Source organism: Sturnira hondurensis, unplaced genomic scaffold (assembly GCF_014824575.4).
Source record: "Sturnira hondurensis isolate 20B ecotype Veracruz unplaced genomic scaffold, ASM1482457v3 Scaffold0004136, whole genome shotgun sequence".
Classification (NCBI taxonomy): Eukaryota; Metazoa; Chordata; class Mammalia; order Chiroptera; family Phyllostomidae; genus Sturnira; species Sturnira hondurensis.
In genome coordinates, this window is record NW_028076767.1 from 32711540 (window position 1) to 32737587 (window position 26048).

The 26048-nt window shown below is 34.9% G+C and overlaps 1 protein-coding gene across 1 annotated transcript in view; it reads right to left on the reverse strand.

The window, feature by feature from the left end:
- Nucleotides 1–1507: 1507 nt before the first annotated feature.
- The window catches only part of ZNF804A (zinc finger protein 804A), a 279643-nt gene continuing 255102 nt past the window's right edge, over nucleotides 1508–26048 (reverse strand). The window contains exons 3-4 of the mRNA XM_037044327.1: nucleotides 8052–8182; nucleotides 1508–5526 (exon numbers count right to left, since the gene is read on the reverse strand). Coding sequence (XP_036900222.1) covers nucleotides 2334–5526; nucleotides 8052–8182 — 3324 coding nt within the window. The 3' untranslated portion in view covers nucleotides 1508–2333. The remainder of the gene's footprint in view (nucleotides 5527–8051; nucleotides 8183–26048) is intronic.

The following is a 26048-nucleotide window of genomic DNA, read 5'->3' on the forward strand; positions in this document are numbered from 1 at the left end:
AGAGCCCTGTTGCCTGATTAGTCCACCCTGACTTACCTGTCTGATTGCTTTGCTTGATGTTGATCTTCATTCAGCCCATCAGCCCAATTTACTTGATTCTGAAGTTGGTATTATCAGAACAGATGAACTAGCATCACATTTTACACTCATTTTGAGCCCCCTAAATATAATAAATGCCCAGACTATGTTTACGGTATCTTATCAAAAATGAATTATCTACATGAATTATTGATCATCAAAATGGCTTTGACATGCTTAACTAACATTTGTTTCTTGTCCCGCCACTGGTATCATGAAAACAAATTGATTTCTGCTGAGTTTCAAGTTGTCTTAACTGAAAAGTTTTTCCCTCAGACTTTCCACTTTCTACCATGTATCTAGAATATAATCGGGCATGCCTAGTCATACCATTTAACCAAAAGGAGTGCAGGAGAGCAACGGAATTGAAAAAATAAATAAAAGAAATGATAGCATGAAGAATAAAGTGGAGAAGACACACATCACATAAATGGTGTCTGCAATGAAATTAAAAAGACAAATATCAAGAGGAAAAAGAATGAAAGAATAAGAACAAGAGGCAAGGGGCAAACAAATAGGACGATAGAAGACGACAGAAAGAAGAGATAAAATCGCATATTTTAAAGCGAAACACTTGGTTTGACGGTAAAAAACGGAAGCAACAATTCTGCTCTGAGATGAAAACAAACTGGGTCAGCATTCCCCATCGAGACTCCTACCTATTTTATTTTCAAGGAGAGTTTCAAACATTTTGCTTGGGGAAAAATCATCTGTTCCAATTCTAGTTCCCATTTTTGGAACATGTTATTTTAGAGCATTTGAGATTAAATTGCTTCCCTTACCATTTTTATCTTCTATTTGTCAATCACAAAATGGTATATTCACTTTCACAACCATTTTTAGAAAACATTTAAATAAATGATGATTATAGCACATTATCAACCAAGTATATGACTCTAAGTTTTCTCCCTTATTTCTTTACTTAAATTATAATTAAATACAGGTTATTTTGATACAGGAATATACGTTTATATTCAATATTATTTAGGGTTACCCAGTTGCTAAGGGGAACATAAGAAATAGCATTTCCTTAGTCCAACGTAAATGTTGTTTCCCTTCAGAAGGATTCAGTTAGAATCTTTGTGTCAGAATCATTGCCAGGCTGCTCTAATCCCTTATCATTTGCACAGGATGAAGTGAGCCTCTAGCAGGCATGTAGACTTTGTCTTACTAAGTGGCATGGACTGGGACAAATACACGTGGAAAACCTCTCTTGGGAAGAGTGTGGTGTTTCCTAATTTTCTATTGAATAACTATATTCCTTAATACAAACAGAAGCACTTGAGTAAACAAAAATGCAGAAATCATTAAAAATAAAGCAGAATCTGGAAGGGCATCATCAAACTTTCTCATTGTTCCTGGGTGATTTAGAAACAGGATACAAACATGACCACTAAAAAATGTGCAGAAGAAAAAGCTATTTATTTATGCTCCTTCCCATTTTCCCAATTGAGAGTATATCTAGATACAGATTGTTTTCATGTCATTCTTCCCAAGATGTTACATAACGGATAGTGATTTATTAATTTATTGTCTAGAGGCCAAGTTGTTCAGGAAATTTAGTAAACTGTGAGTATAAGCAACATCAGAACAAATCAGAAAAAAATAAATAGATCTCTTACACTTATTCTGAAAGAGGGTATCATAATTTAAGTCCTGATAGAGCTCTAAAGATATTTCGCAGGATCTCGGAGTTTCAGAGGTAACTACAGATAGAAGAAACAGTATAAATGCAAACCTACTGTTAGCATACAGTCCCCACACAGTAAAACCAACTAAAACAAAAGTTTTATTTACTTAAATATTTAACAAAAATTTATTGCAAGAGATAGTTTACTGACTTTACAGTTTCAAGGAACATGGTACAAAACATAGTGCCATCAGCTTTGTCTAAACATTAAGTAGGTGCAAATACACAAAGATTTAAAAAAAAAACAAAGCATACTTTACAACATAAAGTACAGTTCTATAAATATATTTTATGTACATTATACATACTCTTAAGACATCAATTTAATATACAGCATATATTGTCTTGATTTTGAAACTATTCAGTGCCTTAATAATATTATATATCAGAAACTAAGAATTTATTTGCATCATTAGACTTACAGTAAATGATTTCATACCAGGGAGGCCACAGTTAGACTAGTTTCTTCCCACCATTCAAAAAGGCAACGTTCCACTTAGATGAGTGTTTACACACACGGTAATAGTTTCCACGTGAATATTTTCTTTCCCTTTTAAGGTGGTGACTAGAAGAGGGGCTGTAGGGGGATGACGGCAGGGTGTGGGGAAAGCAGGGAAGGGAAGAGTGCATGGGGCAAAGGCGGGAAAGCCAGGTGGCCAGGATGAAGGACTGAAGCTGGAATGATGGGCATCTGAGGAGGAGCAACAAAAGTTGGCTGATTCCCAGGACAGAGCCTCGGTCTGACTGGTCCTATTGAGAGTTGAGGTAACGATGTTCTGGTGAGAGCTGGGACGTGGGCCAGAAACTGGTGGTGTGGTTGAAGCACTTTAAAGGTTCCTGCAGCGGCGGCAGGGGCTGCGGTGTGGTGGATTGCGGTTACAGAGGTAGAACACAAGGGCTGCGGCAAAGGCAGAGGCTGCAGAGCTGTGCTGGGGGGTGCGAGAGCAGCTGGAGGAAAGGCGAACTTGACTTTGCTGGCCAGCACATTCGGTGGTATGATGTGCTGGTAGACCTCACAGGGGATGTTTTTGAATTTGTCATGGTTTTCTATTGGGATCAGTAATGCTTGTTCTGGTAGAGCCAGCGGAGCCAGGATATGCTCTGTCGTGACAAAGGTATGACCACTGACATGTGCTTCTTTGAATGGTAATGGTGGTTGTGCGTTGAGAATTCCTGAATTAAAGCGCAGCCACTCAGGTGATGCTTCATTCACCTTTCCTTGTGGAAGGGCTTCAGCCAGTTCGTAGTGACAAAGGTATGATTTAGGCTGTGACTGTCTGAAGTTCTTTTCTACATTAGGCACCTTGGAAGGAATTTGCTTTTCATTAATATTTATATTGTTTTTTGCTTTGTGTTCGAGCAAGGTATTGTTAATTTCTTCCTTTGGGGGGGCGCTAGCTATGTCGACAGATGTGGCCGGTTCACTGGAAATCTCTGGCAAGGCACCAGAAGTGGTGGCCGTTACTGAATGCTTATTTTCACCACTGGTTCTGGAAGGAAGGGGACTGCTAGGGGGTGAAGTCAGTTTGTTTTCTACTTGGTCTGTTTGTTCTGAGTTCCCTTCAACATGTGCAATTTCTTGTGGTTTTAGTTCCTCTTTTTTACCTTCACTTATTAACTCATCCTGATGACATAAGGAAGAACTGCCTGTCATGGGATAATCTGTATCCTCTTTGAGTTCCAAAGCTTCAAATCTGGTGTGAAATCTGTTTCTTTTTCTCCTCCGTTTCCTTTTGGGCTTAAAGGGAGCAGAAGCATGTGGTGGTCCCCAAAATTCCTCCGGTAAATAATTCTGTTGATTTAAACTTTCATCTGAAGAATAAGAATATGAATGTTGTCTACGTTTTTGATAAAATATTTCTGATTCATTAATGAGAGAATTATAACCTCTCTTAACAGCCTGATTTTGATGCATGCATTTTATGTCGTTTTGAAGTACTAAGCATCTGTGGTCCTGACTACAGCTGGGCATTTTGGCTTTACAACTACAGTAAGTTCTGCAGTATGCTAAACAGTGTTTCCCAGAATGCATCATTGTTGTATCAGATAGTTCATTTAAAACAACTGAGTTCTTTATGCAATGATTTTTAGAATTGACATCATTACTATTGCATTCAGTGTTCCAGGTTTTACACATTTCTTTATTTTCACTTAAGTATATAAATGCTGACTTGGGCTTTTTATCAGGTAATTGATGTGAGTCCAATGAGTGCTCTACAGCTGAATCCGGCTTTTCTGAAATTGACTCCAGTGGATTTTTCTTACTCATATCAGTGCAACTATTTTCTGTTTCCATTTTGAAGAGAGTTTTTGATTCTTTGGTTTTCTCCCCATGATGATGGTGACATAACTTTCTTCTTTTTTTCCTTCTTCTGCTTTTATGGAACCAGTGTTCATGCATATCTTTCAATCTTGTTTTGTATTTCTCATGAGTATCATATTTTATTTGCTTTTTAATAAAATTATGTCTTTTTGTTTTTCTGGTCCTACAGGAAATATTTTTATACTTCTGACCCATATTCTCACTTCTTTCAGAATCACAACTGTTAGAGAGAATGTCTTCAGCCAAAAGAGGAGTGACTTGGGTGGATTCATTGCTGCTACCTCCAACTCCATCATCTGTGAGTCCTGCAATAGATCTGTCCTTGCAATCCAAAACTGGTCTCTTGCCAATGTCTTCCCCCTTCTGCTGAGAATAAAGGTCATTTAAGGGCAGCTTGTTTTTACCTGGACTGTTGTTTAATTTAGTGGACTTAAAGTCAAAACAAAGAGGATTGCAGCTATAGGAAATTGATGGCTGAGTAGTTGTGTAAATGAGCATTTCTGACGGCCACTGAAGAACTGTGGATCCATCTTTGTTAAGTACAGGTGCAAATGGCTCACAAGGTCTTTTACAGAAATCTTCTTTCTTTTCTAAGGTTGTATTATCCTCCTCAGAATTTGAAGGGGCCAACATCTCGGGACCATAATTTTTATTTTCAACCTCAGTTATGCATGCATCATTGTCCTTAACGTTTTCCTCTAGGGTAGCTTGTGAAGATATGCAGTCATTAGCCTTATCAGGAACTGCGCACTTATCTCCTGTCAACTCGGAGCTGTTACCACTCATAGCTATGTCTTCATTAATAACATCTTCCAGTGGTAATTCACCTGTTAATGGTACAGTGTTTTGACAATTATCAGCATCAGAAGCTAACGGGAGTTGAAACTGGCAAAATGAAGGTAATGATAATGTATCTTTCTCAGTAGAAATATCTTTCATCTCTTGAGTTTGAGCAGTTTCTTTGTAAGTACATATTCCCTCTGGGGGATGAAGAGAGTTAGCCTTCTCCTCAGGACTCAAAAGCACGTCTGTTGGTGAAGGTAGTTGAAGATGACAAGCACCTGGGACAAATCTGCTTTTTCTACTTAGTCCTTTTTCCGCAGAGGCTTCATCATTGTGTTCACAGAAGGCTGCGGCTGAGGACTCCAGCTTCACCAATGCTTTCTTTGGAAATGCAAAAGAAAAGCCAATTTTGTGTCTGTGAATTCCCTGGGCTTGGTCTCCAAGTTGATTATTTTTTGTACAATTATTTGCATTTTCTGGATCTGTGGCAACAGTGGTGACATCTTTAGCATTCTCTTCACTATGAATCAAAGTATATTTGGAATCTTCCTGGGTATTAACAGAATCCACAACAGCTTGTTGGGAAATCTCATTACAATTTTCTCTCACAGTAACAGTCGTTGACTTGAACATGGGGCCACTTCCGGGAGCACTACAAAAGTAGCAAAAATTAAATTAGATGGGACACTGGAGGAAAAGTATTCAAACACATTTATCTCGAAAATGTCATTATAGCATTTTTTCAGTTGTTTAATTGTTGTGAAAGAATTACTTTCATATGGTGTAATTGCCCTCCTAAGGGTCACAATTATATTTAGTTATTGGCTGTTGTTTGGTGTGACTTGGAGGTGCTGTCACGAGGTCACTTTCTCGGCTCTCTGCCCAGGGCAGTGGCACAGGTACTCCCTGCTGTCACCCAGAGCTCCTCGACCAAGACCGTTCACCCCCATGATCTCGATAGAGACATCTTTAAGTCTTACAAAATTTTCTGAAATAAAATTACTTTTAATGCACAAATACTTAACATCATCTGTACTATATGGAGAATACGAAAGACTTAAAGAAAAACCCCTCATCGTGCCCTCAGAAGGGTTAGGAATTCACCAACATTTACCAAAACTATAACACAGGCCAGCTGGCATGCTGTAGTGAAAAACTTACTGAGAGATAATACTAGCCTGATGAGAGTTTGGGGTTTTTAGAATTGATATTCTTAATATTTAAAAAGCACCCAGGAATTATAAATGATAAACCAATACACAGTAAACATAAGATAAATTTAAGAGAAAAGACTGTTTACTTAAATTGTGATTTCTATTTATTTGGAATTTCAGTATACCAAAAAAGTGAGTTGTAACTAAAAGACTTATACTATCTAGCACATAAATAAGAAACTACCTAAATATCATCTTTACCCAGACAGAATCATGCCATGCAGAATTGTCCGGCTATTTACAAAGTTAGTTTCTTAGAAATTATAATTGGCTAAATTAAAAAAATTATTTTCTTTAATCTCTAACACAATGGACTATTTCACTGCCTTATTTTATATTTAAAAACAGCACTGCTTTTTAGCTGTATATCTTTAGAGTCACCGAATTGATGGAAGAATCATCTGTGGGTCCATATGTGCATGTATGTATAATGTGAGATATGTACTATATACTGAGGACAGTAATTTAGATAAAAAGTATTGCTCTTTTGTACATTTCCTACTACTAACTTTAGTTCCTTTAATATCTTAGGGTTTATATTTGCAGATGCTGTTCATTGGACATAAATGACATGTTCTTTGATTATCTTTAGCAGCAATTTTCACCCTTTTTCATCTTGTGGCACACAGAAACTAATTACTAAAATTCAGTGGCACACCAAAAATTTCATTGTATTTTTGCCAACCTGACAAAAATAGGTATAATTTTGATTGATTGATGAAAAATTAATAGTAATTACCTACCCATTTTGCTCCAAAGCAACTTTTAAAAAAATCAAGTGCCTATACCTTTATACAACGATTTCTGTTATGAAGAATTAACCAATCAGGTACAACCTTACTATGCAATGTGACCAATAAGATGCAACATTATTAAATGACTTGCATATTTGTGGTTCAAGACAAGGAATTCATACCAGTGGCTTCTGTTGTGTTGGAGGCTACCATTTTTTTTTTTATTTGACAATCTAAGGGAAGAGAGGCCAGTGCTCCTGACTAAGTGGTCAGTTATTACATGTTGTAAAAATTAATGAAGCAAACCAGTTGAAAATCACTGCTCTATAGCATAAACTTGCACTTATATAATTTTTCATTTATTACCATACAGAGTGAAAATATCTGCTTGATACAATTGGATAGCAGTTATATTTTAACAATTTCACATAGGATTCCAAATGCACTTAAATTTTATATTGATTTTTTTCAGACTTGACATTCCACGGAATTGCATATGTGTGTGTGTGTGTGTGTGTGTGTGTGTGTGTGTGTGTGTGTCTATATCCCCTAACGGTATTCTGTATAAAATAAAATTGTGTAAAATAGCTTGGTTTTAAGCAATAGTAAGAGAGACTTATGTATCAGGAGGAGAAGGAAAGGATAGTATAAATGTGGTCTTCTTTTCATATCATTGCTCTGGCTTGAACTGTCAGTTCTGAATTTTAACACCACAGTTGGTATTAGAAACAGGTCAAAGTGGAACAGTTGTGAAACTTCTCACAGTCTAGTGACAACAAACTAATTTTGACCTACCTCTGACATGTACAGCATCTTCCCAACCCTTTAAAATATAATTAAAATAATTTTTAAAAACTTTTTCCAATTTATAATTAAATAGTTCCTCTTAAAACTCCATTTATAACAAAGGTCATATAATGGTGTTTTGGTCTCTTCTTTGGTCAAGTGCTTTTGATTTCTCCAAGAAACAGAATACATTTCAATAAGATATCTTAAATAGCAAAATAATGCCAAATTTACCTTACATAAACTAAAATTTTATGGTTTTGACTTTTTATTAAAATGTGCATTAATCACATGTTTGCATGACATTTCAATTCAAATTACTATTTAAAGCCCACAGAGAGCCATGAAAATGTGTCTTATTCTTGGTACAGGAAAAATAAATTTTTGTCCTTTATTTCTTTCTTTAAATTTTAAGAAAATTTGACATTTTATTGCATACTCACCACACAGTTTCTTTTCTTAGCTCGGCCAGTCTGTGCAGACGTTGAAGTGCTTTTTCCTGTTTTCTCCCATCTTTCCTCGATTTAGATGCTACATTTCGAGCAAATTCCCTTTGTTTCAGTTCTTTGAGCCTCTATTTAAAAAAAATAGAAATGATTAATAATATTTGGGTCTATGGCAATATTAAAGTTAGTATTGCTTTTATTATTGGAATTTTTCAATACATCATCTTTGTTTTGACCTTATCTAAGGAAAATGCAATATTTGTGACAACCCACTCCAAAGAAAGATATTTTTTTATCCTTTTGGCTTGTGAAAATGCTGTAACATATTATTACCTTATATTAAAAGACATACCTATGTCTTAGGTAAATTGAAATTGAAAGCTTTCATTTCTGCTTCTTGACTGTTTCCTGACAAAGTTCTCTGCCTAATTCAGATGAACTTGTAGAGCCTTGTAAACCTTGTAATTTTCAAACACAATTATCTTGTGTATTTCAGTTATATATAATAAATCTCATCATATTTTGATGTCCTGTATATTAGAAAGGCATCTGGTAGTTTTATATTTGCTAAGAATAGTAAATGTTTTATGTTAATTCATAAGTGGCCTCTACTAATGTGATTTAAAATAATCCTTCCCCTCAAATATTAGGTGTATTTCCCAAGTAATTCAAGATATGACAAGAAAATGAATAGTATTCTTTTGTAAATTCTTTTTGTATTAGATGTATTTTTCTTTATTTACTGATTTTTAGAGAGAGGGGAAGGAGGAGAGATGATAGATAGATAGATAGATAGATAGATAGATATTTGTTTTCCACATTGGTTAATTCTTGTATGTGCCTTGACCAGGAATCGAACTAATATTGGGAATATGCTTCACCAAACTGAGACACCCTGCCAGGGCCTCGGTGTATTTTTTATCTATATTATCATGCTCATTTTGAGGTTGAAGGCAAGGAAAGAGCATGTCGAACTGAACAGAATTGATAAATAAGTAGCCATGCATGTGGCATAATTTAAGAGACACCAAAGTGATTGTGTGCCCCAGATATTTTCACTATCGTCTTTCAGAAACACAGCATATAGTTATTGAACATGCTTAAAGTACTATATTTTTCATGAAGGATTATATTATTATGCAATTGTAATATGTTAGATTCTCAGAGTGAGACTGTAAGAGAATAAATATATATACTAGTCATGATTTTATGAAGTGATTGAACAATGTTTTTTATTATATGAACAATGTTTTAATAAATGTTTTATATATATATATATATGTATATATATACACACACACACTGATGTATACTAAAGGCTAGAACAATGCCTGGTATGCAAAATGACTGCTTAATAAATATTTCTTATTTATATGTGAATCACTGTAGGTCCTTCAAATTAGGAATTTTCCTCTCACAAAAAATGTAGTAATACTAATAAAATAATATTAAACTCTTGGTAATTATGAATTGTATCTGCTTAATTTCAACTGCTTAAACTTTAAATAAACTAATATTTTAATTGATGGTATTTCTATAAAATGTGTAATTATTTTAAATTATTTTAGAATAATTATTAAAAAAGATATTTTGAGAATGAACACTTGCATTGACATATCTCTGAAGAATGAATGGGTTTTTTCAGAGTTGAATTTAGATAAAAGGCAAAACATGTCATAAATATGCAAACTGTACAAGTATTTTATAGATAGTAAGCTATCAATATAATTCCTTTGATACAATGTTTAAAAGTAGCTATAATTTTATAATCTATAATAAATTATTTATTGATCATAGAAAAGATCAAGGACTAGAGTACAAGAGGGAAAGGGTGTTTTACTTATAAAGTTTGGTTCCTAGTCTTGGTCATCACTATCTTCTAAATTCTTGCTGTCATATCAAGACTCATCCAAAAGATAATTATTGAGCATTATCAATAGTCATTCTGTTAAGTGGCTGAGATTTTTTAAAAATTGAAGAAAAATTTTACCTTTATCTGGGCTATGTCTGTATGTCTGTGACTGTATGTATGGGCAAGTGTGCGTAAGTGTACATGCAATTTGGAGAAATAAGAAGAAAACACACACAGGAAGGGTTACCAGCAATCATTGGCTGAGGCATCTTTATTGTGCCGTATAAAGACAGACGGAATACCCCAAAAATCCCAGGAAAGGCTGCTTGGGAAAAGGATACCTGACCTGGGTCTTGAAGGATATAAAAGATCATGAAGAAATAAGGGTTGGGTATTGGAAGTGGGGGGATATGTCAGCAAAAATAAATAATTTTGTATAAATATAATAATAGGAGCATGCATATTCTTAAAAAATGTGTGTAAAGAAGTAAGCCAGAACAAAGTATATTTGTGGAAGTGATGAGAATTGAGGAATTATAGGGTCCAACCCAATCATGGGGCCCTGACAATCATGTGAAATGTGACTAGAAGAAACATTAAAAGACTTTAAATGATGCAATGCCACAATAGACTTTTAATTTTATCGAGAATCTTCTGGCATTTGCATCCTTAAAATTTTGCCCTGGAACAAAGTTAGAGGCAAGGAGGTACATGACGGGTACACTGCAGTGAGTACCCACCACCCACAGTCAAGTCATTTTCTGTCATTATGTATTTGGCACCTTTAGCCTTTTACTGCTTCCCACTTTTCCCTCCTGTAACTACCATACTGTTGTCTGTCTGTATCTCTGAGTTTCAGTTTTATATCTCCCATATGAGTGAAATCATAGGGTTCTTAGTTTTTTCTCACTGACTTATTTCACTGAGCATAATATTCTCAAGGTTCATCCACGTTGTTGCCATAGTGGTATTTCATTTCTTCTTATGGCTAAGTAGTGTTCCATAAATACATGTATCAATCACATTTTCTTTATCCAGTTCTCTATGGAAGGGCAGTGTGGTTATCTCCATGTATTTATTGGCCACCATGAATATGACGTTACTAACAAATGTCACCCCAATATATCTAATAATTAAAAAAACAAGGAGAGCAGTAAGTAGGATATACAATGATCCAGATGAGGAATATTAACGCCATTTCTAAGGAAGTTACAGCAGGGAGAAAAAATAGAATTTGGAGACTTCTTTGGTATGCTCAGTTGAGTGACCTAAAAGAAATGCATTTTCTTTACTGAGAAATACCACCTGTCATTCTAAGAAAGAGACATTTAGCCCTAAAATCATCAGGGTGCTAGACGGAGGACGCTAACAGAGAATCTGAAAGTCAACAGAAGCTGTTTTTTAAAATAAATACTTAAGTAAATCAAAATGCCAAGCAAAATATAAAGTTGCAATACCAAAGAAAGAATTAATGCTCAAAGAATTCTAAAAGTTCTTATTTAATGATAGTGGTATTTGAACTAATCGTGATCATTTATGTCCTACTATGTCCTTTGGAAAATTGGGGACCATAAATAAGAAATAAGACTATTTTAAATAAAACCTTTAGAATAAAAGTGGGTTTCTAATATATATATACATATATATGTGCAAATTCTATTTATACCTATATAAAATAAGTTAAAAATACACTGCTTCTAACAAAAAGCAAAAATATAAAATGCCAAGACTTTCACTGTTTACTGTTTGAATGTTAAGATTTGAATTAATCCATTTCCATTTGTGTAGTAGTTGAACACAAGTAGTCTGTTAGTTATCAAATGTCAATATTGCTGTGTTATTTGTGACATAACTGGGTGACTGACATGGCTGGAATCAGCCCCTAAATTCTGATTTAGATAACTGTGACTATTTAGAACGTAAATGTAGTTTTAGTCTTATAGAGGTTGTCAAGGAGCACCAAGCTATTCAAGTACTATATTGACCTCAATCTCCCTCTCTATAAACATAATTCCCTTATCTCAGCTCCAGGCTTCCTGATATCTAAGTAAACAAGCTTGCAAAATATCTAAGGACTATTCAGGTACAGAGCTTATAGGCCTGGTCATATACTTCAGTTACTTTTAGGCTTGAATTTATCAGTCTTATTTATTTATTTGTTTGTTTGTTTTTATATTTCTATGATACAAGATCTGTATATTGCATGGTGTGTCCACCGTCCAAAATCAAATCATCTTCTGTCACCATGTACCTGGTCCTGTTTAACCTTAATTACCATCCCACCCTCCTTTCCTCTGGTAATCACAACACTGTTGTGTGTGTCTCAGCTTCAGTATTATTAGGTTTCCCAAAGAGTTCAGTTTAATGGCTCAAGTCCTGCCTAGCTGTTTTTAACTTCATTCAAAACAATTTTGTATTGTGACTGCTGTCATATCAGCATACATTTAAAAATGGTCAAAACTGATAAATTTGGGGGGCCATTTTATTATTGAAGATGGAGGAACATATGCAACATCTTCAGCATATTCACATTGCATTTTAGTATTTAAAGAAAGGTAAAATGCAACTGAAATGCAAAAGAAAGTTGTGTGCAGTGTATGAGGAAGTTGCTGTGACTGATCAAATATGTCAAAAGCAGTTTGCAGTGTTTGATGATGTAGCTTTCTTGCTGGTTGATGTCTACAGGGCGTAGACCAGTTGAAGCTGATAGTGATCAAATCAAGATATTATTGAGAGCAACACATTTTATACCACACGGGAGCTACCTCCCTGACATACTCAAAATATCTAAATCAGTAAAGTTATTGAGAAAATGAAAAACGTTTTATTTTATAGAAAAAATTAAACAGATTTTTTGGCCAACCCAATATATACAACATGTGAGTGAAGCCATATGGTTCTTAGTTTTTTCTGTATGACTTATTCGCTTATCATGATATTCTCAAGGTTAATTCATATTGTCCAGATGGCAGTATTTTATCTTTTCTTATAACTGAGTAGTATTTCATTGTATCTATGAATGTACCACATCTTTCTTATTCAATCATCTATCAAAGGACACTTGTTTGCTCCATGTCTTGGCCACCATGAATAATGCTGTTATAAACATAAAAGTACATATATCTTTGTGAAAGTTTTCAAATTTGGGGGTTAACTACCCAGAACAGGGTATGTTGGGTCATATGTTAACTGTATTTTTAATTTTTTTGAGGAACCTCCATACTGTTTTCCATAGGGGTTGTCCCAGTTTACATTTCTACCAGCAGTGAATGAGGGTTCCTTTTTCTCGACAACCTCTCCAATACTTGTTTATACTTGTCTTGTTGTTAATAGCGATTCTGACAGATGTGAGGTGGCATGTCACTGTGGTTTTGATTTGCATTTCCCTAATAACTAGTGAAATTCAGAATCTTTTCATATATCTGTTGGCCATCTGTGTGTCTTCTTTGCCCATTTTTTAAAAATTTTTATTTATTTATTTTTAGAGGGGAAGGGAAGGAGAGAGGGAGTGAAATATCAATGTATGGTTGCCTTTCGTGCGTCCCCTGCTGGGAACTGGCCTACAACCCAGGCATGTGCCCTGACTGGGAATTGAACCGTGATCCTCTGGTTTGCAGGCCCGAGCCCAATCCACTGAGCTACACCAGCCAGGTGTGCCCATTTTTTTAAATTGAAATGTTTATTTGTTTGGTGTTGAGTTGTATTAGTTCTTTACATATTTTGGATAGTAACCCTTTGTCAGAACTGTTGTTCACAAGTATCTTCTCTGATTTGGTTGCTTGCCTTTTTGTTTTGTCGGTGATTTCTTTTGCTGTGCAGAAACGTTTAAGTTTGATGTAGTCCCACTCATGTGTTTTTGCCTTCATTTCCCTTGGCTTTGAGGTCAAATTCATAAATTCTTCCCTAAGACCAATGTCCATAAGTTTAGGACGCTGTATTTTCTTCTATGTAGTTTATTGTTTCAAATCTTATATTCAGATCTTTGATTCATTTTAAATTAATTTTTATACATGGGATTAAACTGTAGTCTAGTTTCATTCTTTTGCATGTGACTTTTCAATTTTCTCAGCACTATTTATTGAATAGGCTTTTCTTTATCCATTGTATGTTTTTGGCTTTTTTGTCAAAAATTATTTGCCCATATACATGTGATTTTATTTCTGCACTCTCAATTCTGTTTCATTGGTCTTCATGTCTGTTTTTTCTTCCAGTACCATGCTGTTTAATTACCATTGCTGCAATATAATTTGAAGTCAGGGAGCATTATACCTCTGGCTTTATTCTTTTTTTTTCCTAAGAATTATTTTGGCTATTCGGGGTGTTCTGCGGTTTCAAAAATATCTGATGATTTTTGTCCTATTTCTTTTAAAATGTCATTGGTATTTCGATGGAGATTGCATATATCTATATATTACTTTGGGCAGTATGTTGATTTCTCCAGTCCATGTACATGGAATATCTTTCCATTTTACTGTGTGTTTTTCAATTTATTTTATTAATGCTTTATAGTTTTAGCACATTGGTCCTTCACATCCTTTGTTAAGTTTGTTGTCAGGTATTTTTTTGTTGTTGCAACTGCAAAGAAAATTATTTTTTTCTGAAATTTTATTTTTAATATATTGGTATGTAGTGGATTTTTGTACATTAATTTTTGTAGCCTTCAATTTTACTTTATTTGTTTATTGTTTGAACTGTATTTTGGTGGAGTCATTAGCATTTCCTATATAAAGAATCATGTCATCTGTAAAAAGTAACACTTACTTCTTTATTCCCATTTGGATGCCTTTTATTTCTTTTTCTTGCTTGATTTTTCTGGGTAGGACTTCCAGTATTATGTTGGGTAAGAGTGGTGAACGTGGACATTTTTGTCTTGTTCCTGCTTTTAAAGGAAAAGTTTTCAGCTTTTCACCATTGAGTATACTATAAGCTGAGGGTTTGTCACATATGGCCTTTATTATGTTGAGGTACTTTTCTTCTATAGCTGTTTTATTGAGTGTTTTAACCACAAAGGGATGTTGCATCTTATCAAATGCTTTTTCTGAATCTTTTGATAATATCATATGATCTTTATGTATAGCCAGAAGTTTGTCAATTTTATTAATCTTTGCAAACAACCAGCTCTTGTAATTTTCTTTGTATAGTCTTATTGTTCTCTATTTCATTCAATTCTTTTCTAGTTTCCATTATTTCTATTCTTCTGCTGACTTTGGGTTACTTTTGTTATTTTTCTAGTTAAGCTGTAATATTTGATGGTTTACTTGGGATTTCTTTTGTTTCTTGAGACACATCTGCAATGGTACAAACTTCCCTCTTATTGCTTACACTGTATCCAGAAGATTCGGTATGCATTGTTGTCATGTTCATTTATCTCAATATATCTTTTGATGTCACCTTTTATTTCTCCTTTGGTCATCATATTTTAGTAGTATGTTGTTTAATCTGCACATATTTGTGGGTTTCTCTACTTCCTTTTTGCAGTTGATTTCTAATTTTAAACATGTGGTCAGAAAATATGCTATATGTAATTTCAGTCTTCTCGAATTTGTTGAGGCTAGTTTTGTGATCCAACATATGGTCTATCATTAAGAATGTCCCAAATGGGAGGGATGATAGGAGTATAAGGCAGAAAACTGTACTTGAATAATGATTAAATTTAAAATATGCTTTAAAAAAGAATGTCCCCGGTGCATTGGAAAAAATGTTTAATATCAATTAAACATTGATATTAAATGATATCAATATGTTTAATTGATAGCAAGTGATGTATCATTAATGTTTTGCCTATAATCCATGCATTTACTGAGAAAGCTACAATATTTTACATATATATGAGCCATTTGTATCTCACTCTTTAGGGCTGATATCATTTCATAATATTCATTAAGTAATATTATATACATTACATTGACTCAGAAAATAAACATCTGAGCAAAGGTAGCATTATTTTCATATTTAGAGAAGACAAAACTGAAATTGAACAATTTTTTGATACTTGTCCAGAGGCGCATACTGGTGGATCCTTATTCATGGTCTCAGCAACATGAACTCCCACTCACCAAGGGTGACCTGGCTATAGTCCCCATTGTGTGCAGAGTTTGCCAGCAACAGAAATAAACACCACTCCCCCCAACATGGCACCACTCACAAGAGCAATCAACCAGTTGCCTAGAGGCAGGGTGATTGTATTGAACAGCTTTGTTCATGAAAAGGGCAGGGTTTTGTTCTTCCTGGAATAGAAGTCAACTTTGGATATAGATTTGTCTTTCCTCCATGAAATACTTCTGCCAAAATTGCAATTCATGGGCTTACAGAACACTTCATACATCATCATAGTATTCCACACAGTATTGCTTCTGATCAAATACCTCACTTCACAGAAAAGAGTATGGAATGCTCACTGAACTTACTATGTTTCCTCACCACGCTTGTTTTCATAGAGCAATGGAATGGCCCTCTGAAGACTCAGTTACAGCTCTCTGTAGGTGGCAATACCTGGCAGAGCTGGAGCAAGATGCTCTAGGAGGCTGTATTTCTCCTGATCAGTGTCCAATATACAGTTCTATTTCTCTCATAACCAGGATTGAATGATTCAAAATTCAAGAGGTAGAAGTGGAGGTGACACCACTCACTATTACCCCTAGTGATCCACTAACAAAATTTTTGTGAACAATATGATGCTCTGCTGGCCTAGACATCTTAGTTTCAAATGGAGAAATAATTCCACCAGGAGACACATCAGTGATTAAATCTGCTACCATGTTGTTTTGAGTTCTTCAAGACACTGAATGAACAGCAAATAAGGAAGTTACTGTGCTGCACTAGATGACAAATTCTGATTGTGAAGGGGAAAACAGTCTATTACTCCACAATGAAAGGAAGAAAGATTATGTCTCAAATATGAGAGATACCTTTTGGTATGTCTTAGAATTACCATGTCATGTGATTATAATCAATGGAAACTACAACAACTCAGTTTAGGAAGTATCCTAGACTCTATAGAAATAAAAGTTTGGGTGACCCCACCAAAAAAAAAGCATGGCTAGTTCCTGTTTGGCTCAGGGAAAAAGGAATTGATAGTGGAACAAGTCAGTTATAAATACCAACCATGACCATTTGGCTCATTATAGTTTTACTATGCATGAATATATGGCTATATTTATACATTCATATAATTTTTTCTACTTTATCTTTTATTGTATAACATAGGGTGAATTAGATTTGGATCATAGTATTTATGAACTAACTTTACTTTCTCTAGAGAGGATATCTATAGAAAGAAGAACATCATCTGCAGAATTTGATTCTCTTCTGGGGAATGAGTTAGTGAATTTTTTGGTTATATGCAGGATCATTGTATCATGTTAGGTAGTATATGGCTGATTATTGTCTTTATATAGAGGTAAGTACAGCTTAAGGAAATATCCAAGGGTGCCGATTTGACAAGGGGTAGATGTGGTGGTAAATTATATATGTCAACCTGGCTAGTCTATAATAGCCAGATATTTCATTAAACCTCTGGTCTAAACGTCACTGTGAAGAATATTTTTAGATGAGCTTAATGTTTAAATCAAATGAGTGATCAGAACTACCCATTAAATCTTAGTAAAGCAGATTATCTTCTCTAATGTGGGTGGGCCTCATTAAATCAGTTGAAGGATTTAAGAGAGAACACTGAAGTTCCACAGGAAGAATTATACTTCCAGACAGCCTTCGAAATAAAGACTGTAACACATAAACTCTTTTCTGGGTTTCCAGCCTGGTAGCCTGCCTTGCAGATTTTGGGCTCGAACTTGTCAGCTCCCAAAATCATGTGAGACAATACTTTAAAATTAATCATTCCTTTTCTCCTTCTCTCTCTCCCTCCATCCCTAACTCTCTCAGTCTCCTTCCTCCTGACTGCCCCCTCCACTTCCCTTCTCTCTCTCTCTCTTTTTTTGTTCTGTTTCCCTAGAATCCTGATTAACAGAGAACAGGCTTTTGCCTGTGGATGGGTAGTCTAGTTGTGATGTTTGTGGTGAACATTGCAAATTGCCTCTGCTTTATCCATTACATCCTTCTACTTCATTAATAGAATTTAAGTGCTGAAAGTACAGAAAGGTGTTCAACTAAAATAATAAAAATTCCATCTTCTAAGTAAATAGGAGTGGCTATGCGACAGTTTTCACTAACTGAATTAAAAGCCAGTATCTCTGAGAAGACTATCCCTGGAAAAAAAATAAAGTCTCATTAGAAAAAAAAATCCCCTTTCTGTTTGTTTGATGATGATGTTTGCTCCCTACCATTGTGTAATTGTGTGTCTTAGGTGGGCAGCAGCCACCTTTCCATTGTGAGGCTATCAGTCTGACAGAGAAGGACTACATGTTAAAGTCAGCAGAGAACAACAGTTCCTATTCCCTAATAGTGTCATTGAATTACTGTGTCATCCCAGGACTGATCACCTATGTCATTTGGCAGAAAACAATATAGACAAGCCAACATTATTTGAGTTTCTCTTACTGGCAGGTGAAATAATCTTAACTTACATATCCACTTACTAGATGTGTGACTGGATAATTCACTCAATATTCTTAGACCTTTGCATTCCCAGGTGAAGATGCTAACAGTGCCTAAAGTTTTTTTTCTAATTTTTACATTCTGTGATCAATATTTTCATTGCCATCTTTTAAAATGGGCTTAGATGGTATTAAATAGAAAATATATGTTTAGAACAATAAGAATTGCCTTGTTAAGTGTTTTCCCTACTACAAGTAAATTCATTATTCTTTTGAATTGTTCCATTGTTCCAATACTCCTGTTTCTAGTTTTATATTTCTTCATAAATTAATATATTACCCACTCTTACTGCTTCCACAGGCTTAAAATTTTCTATGAATTCCCAAGAGTTGATTGTATCACAAACTATTTTCAATGGCTTTTGAAAAATCTAAGTATGCATTCTATCTTACATGGAAGTAATATCCTCAAAGAATTACAACTCAATCACGATCTCTATTTCCTGAATCAATTTAGCTTTCTTAGAAGACAGTATGCAGTGAGCACTATTAGAATGTTAGCAAATATATTCCTTCAGAGACAGTTAAGATATTCAGCTGAATGGTATCACACTTCAATGTATAATTTCCTTCTAGTCATTATTTAATCAATGACATTATACTGAGTGAACTCATGGAAGACTCTTTTTAAATTTCTTTTCCCATTACTATCATGAATGTGTATCATTTGGACTTCTCTCCGGGCAGCTTTAAAAGAATCTAATCTCTTAATGGCATATCAGATCAGAACTATATCTTTCCCCAAGGCCTTGCATTCTTTAAATTCCATTAACTCAAGTTTCTCTTTGTGAACAAAAATTTCATTCTAGTTCTAATATAAAAGTATTTTCAATCTATATGTGTTATATCTAAAACTGTTATTTTGACCAGTCAGTTCATTTTCTTAAATGCTGAATCAAAAGTGTCTTGCACATTGTAAGTGCTCACAAATGCTGTCAGATTAAATTGGCACAGGATGGCAGTGATTAACTTTCATATACAATAGAAGCCTTTAAATATTTGCTAACAGAAATCTCAATAAGATCTTAGATGGTATAGGGAAGGCGATGGAAACTTGAGTATAAGAAATATTGAAACTTGTATTTTAATTTTTTTTAGTTTATTTTATTACTAGTTATAAGTTTTTTAGAGAGAGGGGAAGGGAAGGAGAAAGAGAAGGAGATAAATATCAGAGTGTGGTTGCCTCTTGTGCACCCCATACTGGGGCCTGGCCCAAAATCCAGGCATGTGCCCTGACTGGGAGTCAAACTGGTGACACTTTGGTTCTCAGCCCATATTCAATCCATTGAGCTACACCAGCCAGGGCTGAACTTAAATTTTTAAAAAATAGAAAAAAAACCTTGATTGTCCAGCAATTAAATAATAGTTAAGAATTATGATGCAAGGAAGAAAAAAATTATAAAATGGTTGAAAGACTTGATCAGACACTTCTCCAAGGAGGACATACAGATGGCCCAGAGACATATGAAAAGATGCTCAGCATCACTACCCATCAGAGAGATGCAAATTAAGACCACAATGAGACACCACCTTATACCAGTCAGAATGGCCAACATAAACAAATCGACTACGAAGTGTTGGAGAGGATGCAGAGAAAAGGGAACACTAGTGCACTGTTGGTGGGAATGCAGACTGGTGCAGCCACTGTGGAAAACAGTACGGAATTTCCTCAGGTAACTAAAAATGGATCTGCCTTTTGACCCAGCAATTCCATTGCTGGGATTGTACCCTAAGAGCCCTGAAACACCAATTCAAAAGAACCTATGCAGCCCAGTGTTCATAGCAGCGTTATTTACAACAACCAAGTGCTGGAAACAGCCTAAGTGCCCATCAATAAATGAGTGGATCAAAAAACCTATGATACATTTACACAATGGAATTCTACTCAGCAGAGAGAATGAAAGAGCTTATACCCTTTGAGGCAGCATGGATGGAACTGGAAAGCATTATGCTAAGTGAAATAAGCCAGGTGGTGAGGGACAAATACCATATGATTTCACCTTTAACTGGAACATAATCAACAAAAGAAAAAAGCAAACAAAATATATCCAGAGTCATTGAAATTAAGAACAGTCTAACAATATCCAGAGAGGAGGGGGGAAGGGACAGTGGGAAGAAGGGTTTTCAGGAACTACTATATAAAGGACACATGGACAAAACCAAGGGGGAGGGTAGAAGGTAAGAAGGGAGATGGGTTTGGATGGGGTGGGGAGAAAATATGGAAACTGTAATTGAACAATAATAAAATAATTTAAATTAAAAAATTACGATACCATTTCATAAAAAATACTTATGCTGCTGTTAACAATAATGATAAAAGTTGTAAAATATTAGAAATATTATATTATAATCATATTTAAAACCATGCTATAGGTTTCAACTATATGTGCATCTATAACAATAAATGCCACAAAATACATCTGTAGCTCTATTATCAAATTAATCTGCATCTATGTGAAAAAAACACTAGAAAATACACAAAATGTTAAAGATATTTCTCTTTTTAAGATAAAATAAAAAGAATAGTAGTTTTAGTTTTCACTATATGGTATTTTTCCATTATTTCTTATAGGTATGTTTTACTTTAAGAAGATTTTTTTTAAATTTGAAATATAAAGATAAGGTATATTTAAGGATTTTAACAAGAATTACCATCTTTTGGGTTTTTCAATCATAATATTTCTATCTATGGCTTAATAAGAAAGCAAATTGTTCCAAATATTCAAAGCTTCTGAACATGCACAAGCAAATCAATACAGCTAATAAAAAGGATAAAATCAATCTGGTGAATTTTTAAGTAGTATATGATTTTAATACATAGAACACATGGAATACTTGTGGGTTGGTTAATATTTTTATGAGTTCTGTTGTATAACTCTAGTGTAAAAGTAATATATAGGGACTGTAGTAACAGTTATCTGTGGGAAATACAATATTAAGTTACATAAGTATATCATTTTATTCTTTTTATTTTCTGTCAAAATATTTTATATATAATTTCAAAAGATTTATAATTTATTATATAGTATAATTATTGTGTATAAAAAGTTAAAATACTTTCTCTTTCCCTGTGGAGGAATTTAACCTTTGTGAAATGTTACAGCTTTGTTTCTTAAACATGTAATTGAAGTGGAATGTCAGTTGTGTTGTTGAGTGATTTTGCTTATGGATGAAAATAAGTCCTATTTGGCAATTGCATTTGAACTAAAGAGAATGTGAAGAATTTATTAACTCTTGGTGGGAGTCCATAACTCGTGACTTCCCTGGGTACAAACCAGGTTTGTCCCCTGCCAGGAAATGGCACTTATACCCATGGAAACTTCTGCAAAAGATACCAGTGCCTCTGTGAGATGAGGCTTTGAAGTCATAGTGGTTCCCACAACCACACATATCCCTTTTTTTTCCTCTCTGAAACTAAACTGTAACTTGGAAAGAAGACGGAAAGGGGCCCAAAACCCCTATTCCGGGAATGTGAGGACTCCTGCTGGGGAGAAAATGTCTAGAGTTAGATGCTGGCTTTCTTAGTCAAATCATCAGTCCAGTACGTAAGTGTGGCAGAATGAATGCGGAAAATGCATATCAAAATCACGATTAGATACTGTGTCACACCACGATGGCTAAAATGACAAAAACAACATCATCAAGGATGTGAAGAAATTGGAACTCACACCTATTGTTGCTGGCAATATAAAATGGTGCAGCCAACTGCTGAAACAGTTTTTCAGATCTTCAATAATTAAACACGTAATTACTTCTTGACCTGGCAATTCCATTCCTAGGTATATATATATACCCAAATTGTTCGAAAACAGATATCCAAATACCTGTACATTATGAATTATAGCAGCACTACTCAACATGTCCATAGGTGGAAAGCCCAACTATCCATCAATAATATATCAACAAATTGTGTTACATATATACAATGGAGTATTATTCAGCACTGAAAAGGAATGTGCAACATGGATGTCCTTCAAAAACATTATGCAAAGTGAAAAAAGCCAGCCATGAAAGGTCAATTGTATATTATACCATTTATGTAAAATATCCAGAATGGCAAAATCCATAGAGATAGAAAGTAGAGTTGCCTGGGGTCGAGTGAAGGAGGAGGTGAAGAACAACTACAATAAGGGTTTAGGGTTTATTTTGGGTGATAAAAATGTTTTAGAACTAGATACAGTTGTAACACAACACTATGAATGTTTCAATGTCACTGAATTGTTCATTTTATTACAGTGAATTTTTTGTTACTTGAATATCGCCTGAAAGACAAAATGTGTGGCAATGTCACCAGGTTGTTTAACATAACCATCATTTTATCTGATGTATTTCTTTAATCAGTTAAACCAAAATGAGTTCTTTTTAAGACCCTCAAATAAAATTGACAGTTGGGGCATTTTAGAAACAAAGAGGAAGAAAGAATATGAAAAAGTAATAAAAGAACAAAAAAAAACCCTTTATTTTTGTCTTACTCATTGATTTAGTAAAATCTGATCTATTTAAATTATTGGCCTTGAAATTGTTTTGTTTTATTTTTAATAAATCAGTACTATACGTTTCAGAGGATTGCTTTTCACTGAAACAATTGCAAAAATCGCACAGACTCTTGGCCTAACCTATCTAGAAGCAAATTTAGGCTGAAGCTCACAGCTGTCTCATGCCTTTGAAGGAACAGGCACCCAGCCAGTGTAACTTGCAATGCTGGGGGTTGAAGGAGTATCTAACAAGAGCCGTAGGGCTTTCTTGGAGGGTTTTAGGAAACTCCTGAGAATTGCAGACATATAAAAGAAACTTTATTTTTAATTTAATCTGTATTGTATTTTTCCCCATTACCATTTAGTCCCCTTACATGGCCCCTCACTACAATCCCCAAGCTGGTGTCCATGAGTCCTTTCTTCTTTTTGATCAGTCCCTCCACCCCCTAATCTCCGTGCCTCTAGCTGTCATCCTGCTCTTCATCTATGAGTCTTGTCTCTGTTTTGCTTTTAGTTCAGTTTGTTCATCAAATCCCACATATGAGTGAAATCATGTGGTGTAAGGGACTGGTTTGTTTTAGTCTGGCAAATGTGACTCCGCTCTGTATGGAAAACCTACAGAAGCAAAGTGGTGGGCAGGAGCCAGACCTTCAAACTGAGTTTTCCCATGGGAATCAGGCCTAGGAAATGCATACAGACTGTTATGGCTTGCTCTTGCTAAAACTCCATCACCCCGGTTTAAAACAATGAATGTGTATTGTCTATCTTCAAGGTAATTTCCAAAGCTTGTTTGAATTTTCCCAGGGACGGAGCTAATCGGCTCGCTGCCATTCCCCTCTGCATGTTATTTTCATTTTCTTGAGTGTACCTAAAATGTAGACAATATTATTCTATGTAATATATAATAAATCCTTCTTTGATGTAAGACCCAAGAAAAACAATACAAGCCTGTCTGGACAAGGTTTGGGGCATTCTCCTCTTGAGAAAGTGGCTGGGACACACAGAAGCACTCTCCCCTTGAGAGAGTAGCCATACTGTCCCCTTTTTCTCCCCAGGATTGCTGTCTCCTGTGCATTTATTCTAGTCTTCAGTCACAACAGGTGTACTCTGCTGGTGAGAGTCTGCCACAATGTGGTATTTTTCTTTCCCTGACTGGCTTATTTCACTTAGCGTAATACTCTCCAGGTCTATCCATGCTGTTGCAAAGGGTATTTTTTTTCCTTTTTTATGGCTAAATAGAATGTCATTGTGTAAATATCTCATAGTTCTTTTATCCATTCATCTACTGATGGACACTTGGGCTGCTTTCATATCTTGGTGATTGTAAACAATGCTGCAATGAACAAAAAGTGTGCTTATATTTTTTTGAATTAGTGTTTTGGGTTCCTTTGGATACATTCCAAGAAGTGAGATTATTGAGTTAAAAGGCAGATCCAATTTTAATATTTTGTGGTATCTCCATACTGCCTTCCACAGTGGCTGCACCAAGGTACATTCCCACCAATAGTACAAAAGGGTTCCCCTTTCTCCACATCTTCGACAGCACTTGTTGTTTGTTGATTTATTGATGACAGCCATTCTGATAGGTGTGATATGATATCTCATTGTCGTTCGAATTTGCATTTCCCTGATATTTAGTGAAAATGAGCATCTTTTCATGTGTCTATTAGCCATCTGTGGGTCTTCTTTGGAGAATTGTCTGTTCAGGTCCTTTGCCCATTTTTAAATTGGGATGTTTGGGTTTTTTTGGTGTTGGTGAATATGTTCAGTGTATTGGTGAATATGTTCTTGAATTCTGTGGGTTGTCTTTTTATTTTGTTGATGGTTTCCTTTGTTGTGCAAAAACTCTTTTGTTTGATATAGTCCCATTTGTTTATTTTTCTTTTGTTTCCCTTATCTGAGGAGATATATCCAAAAAATTTATATGGGCAATGTTCTAGATTTTGCTGCCTATGTTTTCTTCTAAGATTTTTATGGTTTTGGATCTAACATGTAAGTCTTTGATCCATTTTGAATTTATTCTTGTGTGTGGTATAAGAAGGTGGTATAGTTTCATTTTTCTGCATGTATGTATCTAATTTTCCCAACACCACTTACTAATAAAACTATCTTTAGCCCATTATATTTGCTTGTTTCCTCCTAGAATATTAATTGATCATAAAGGTGTTGCAAATCAATAAATATGATTCACCTCATAAAATGAGGGATAAGCTTTGGACAGAATCCGGCACGCATTTATGATCAAAACCCTCAGCAAAGTGGGAATAGAGGGAACATACCTACACACAATAATAAAGGCCATATATGACAAACCTACTGCCAGTATGATACTCAATGGGCAAAAACTACAAGTATCCCCCTTAAGATAGGGAGCAAGACAGGGATATCCTCTTTCACCTCTCTTATTCAACATAGTACTGGAAGTTCTAGCCACAGCAATCAGACAAGAAGAAATAAAAGGCATCCAAATTGGAAAGGAAGAAGAAAGACTGTCTTTACTTGCAAATGACATGATACTGTACATAGAGAACCCCAAAGATTCCACTAAGAAATTACTACAACTGGTAAAGTAATTCAGCAAAATAACAGGATATAAAATTAATATCCAGAAATAAGGAATGTTATGCACTACCACTTACTTCTTTAAAAATGTGAGCTCTCCTTAGGAGGCTGGATTTCATTTTTAGTTAAACACATTACTGTCACATTCCAATGAAATTGTAATTGAAGGTATATGAAGGAATTGTCCAATGTCTATTTTATTATACTTTTAACATTAGTTCTCTCTACATATTTATGTCACTGTTTTTGAATCTATAAAGAGGTGGTATTTATAGTGGAGAAATTATGAATTTGGGGATATTTCAAGAAGTGAATTTGGCTTCATGAAATGCTATTGTGTTCCTTTCCAGATTTGTATTAATAGAGAATAAAACACTTATGTAAGAGCACTTATGTAAGATTCTTACCACTCAATAAATATTTTTTTCTCTTCCTTATCTTAACCCTAAAGTTAAAAAGTAGAATTCTATAAATAGTATACAGGTCTCATTTGAGATTGTGCTCACTGGTCCAAAGGCTACTTTATCTTGCAAATCTAGATGAACACTCTTTT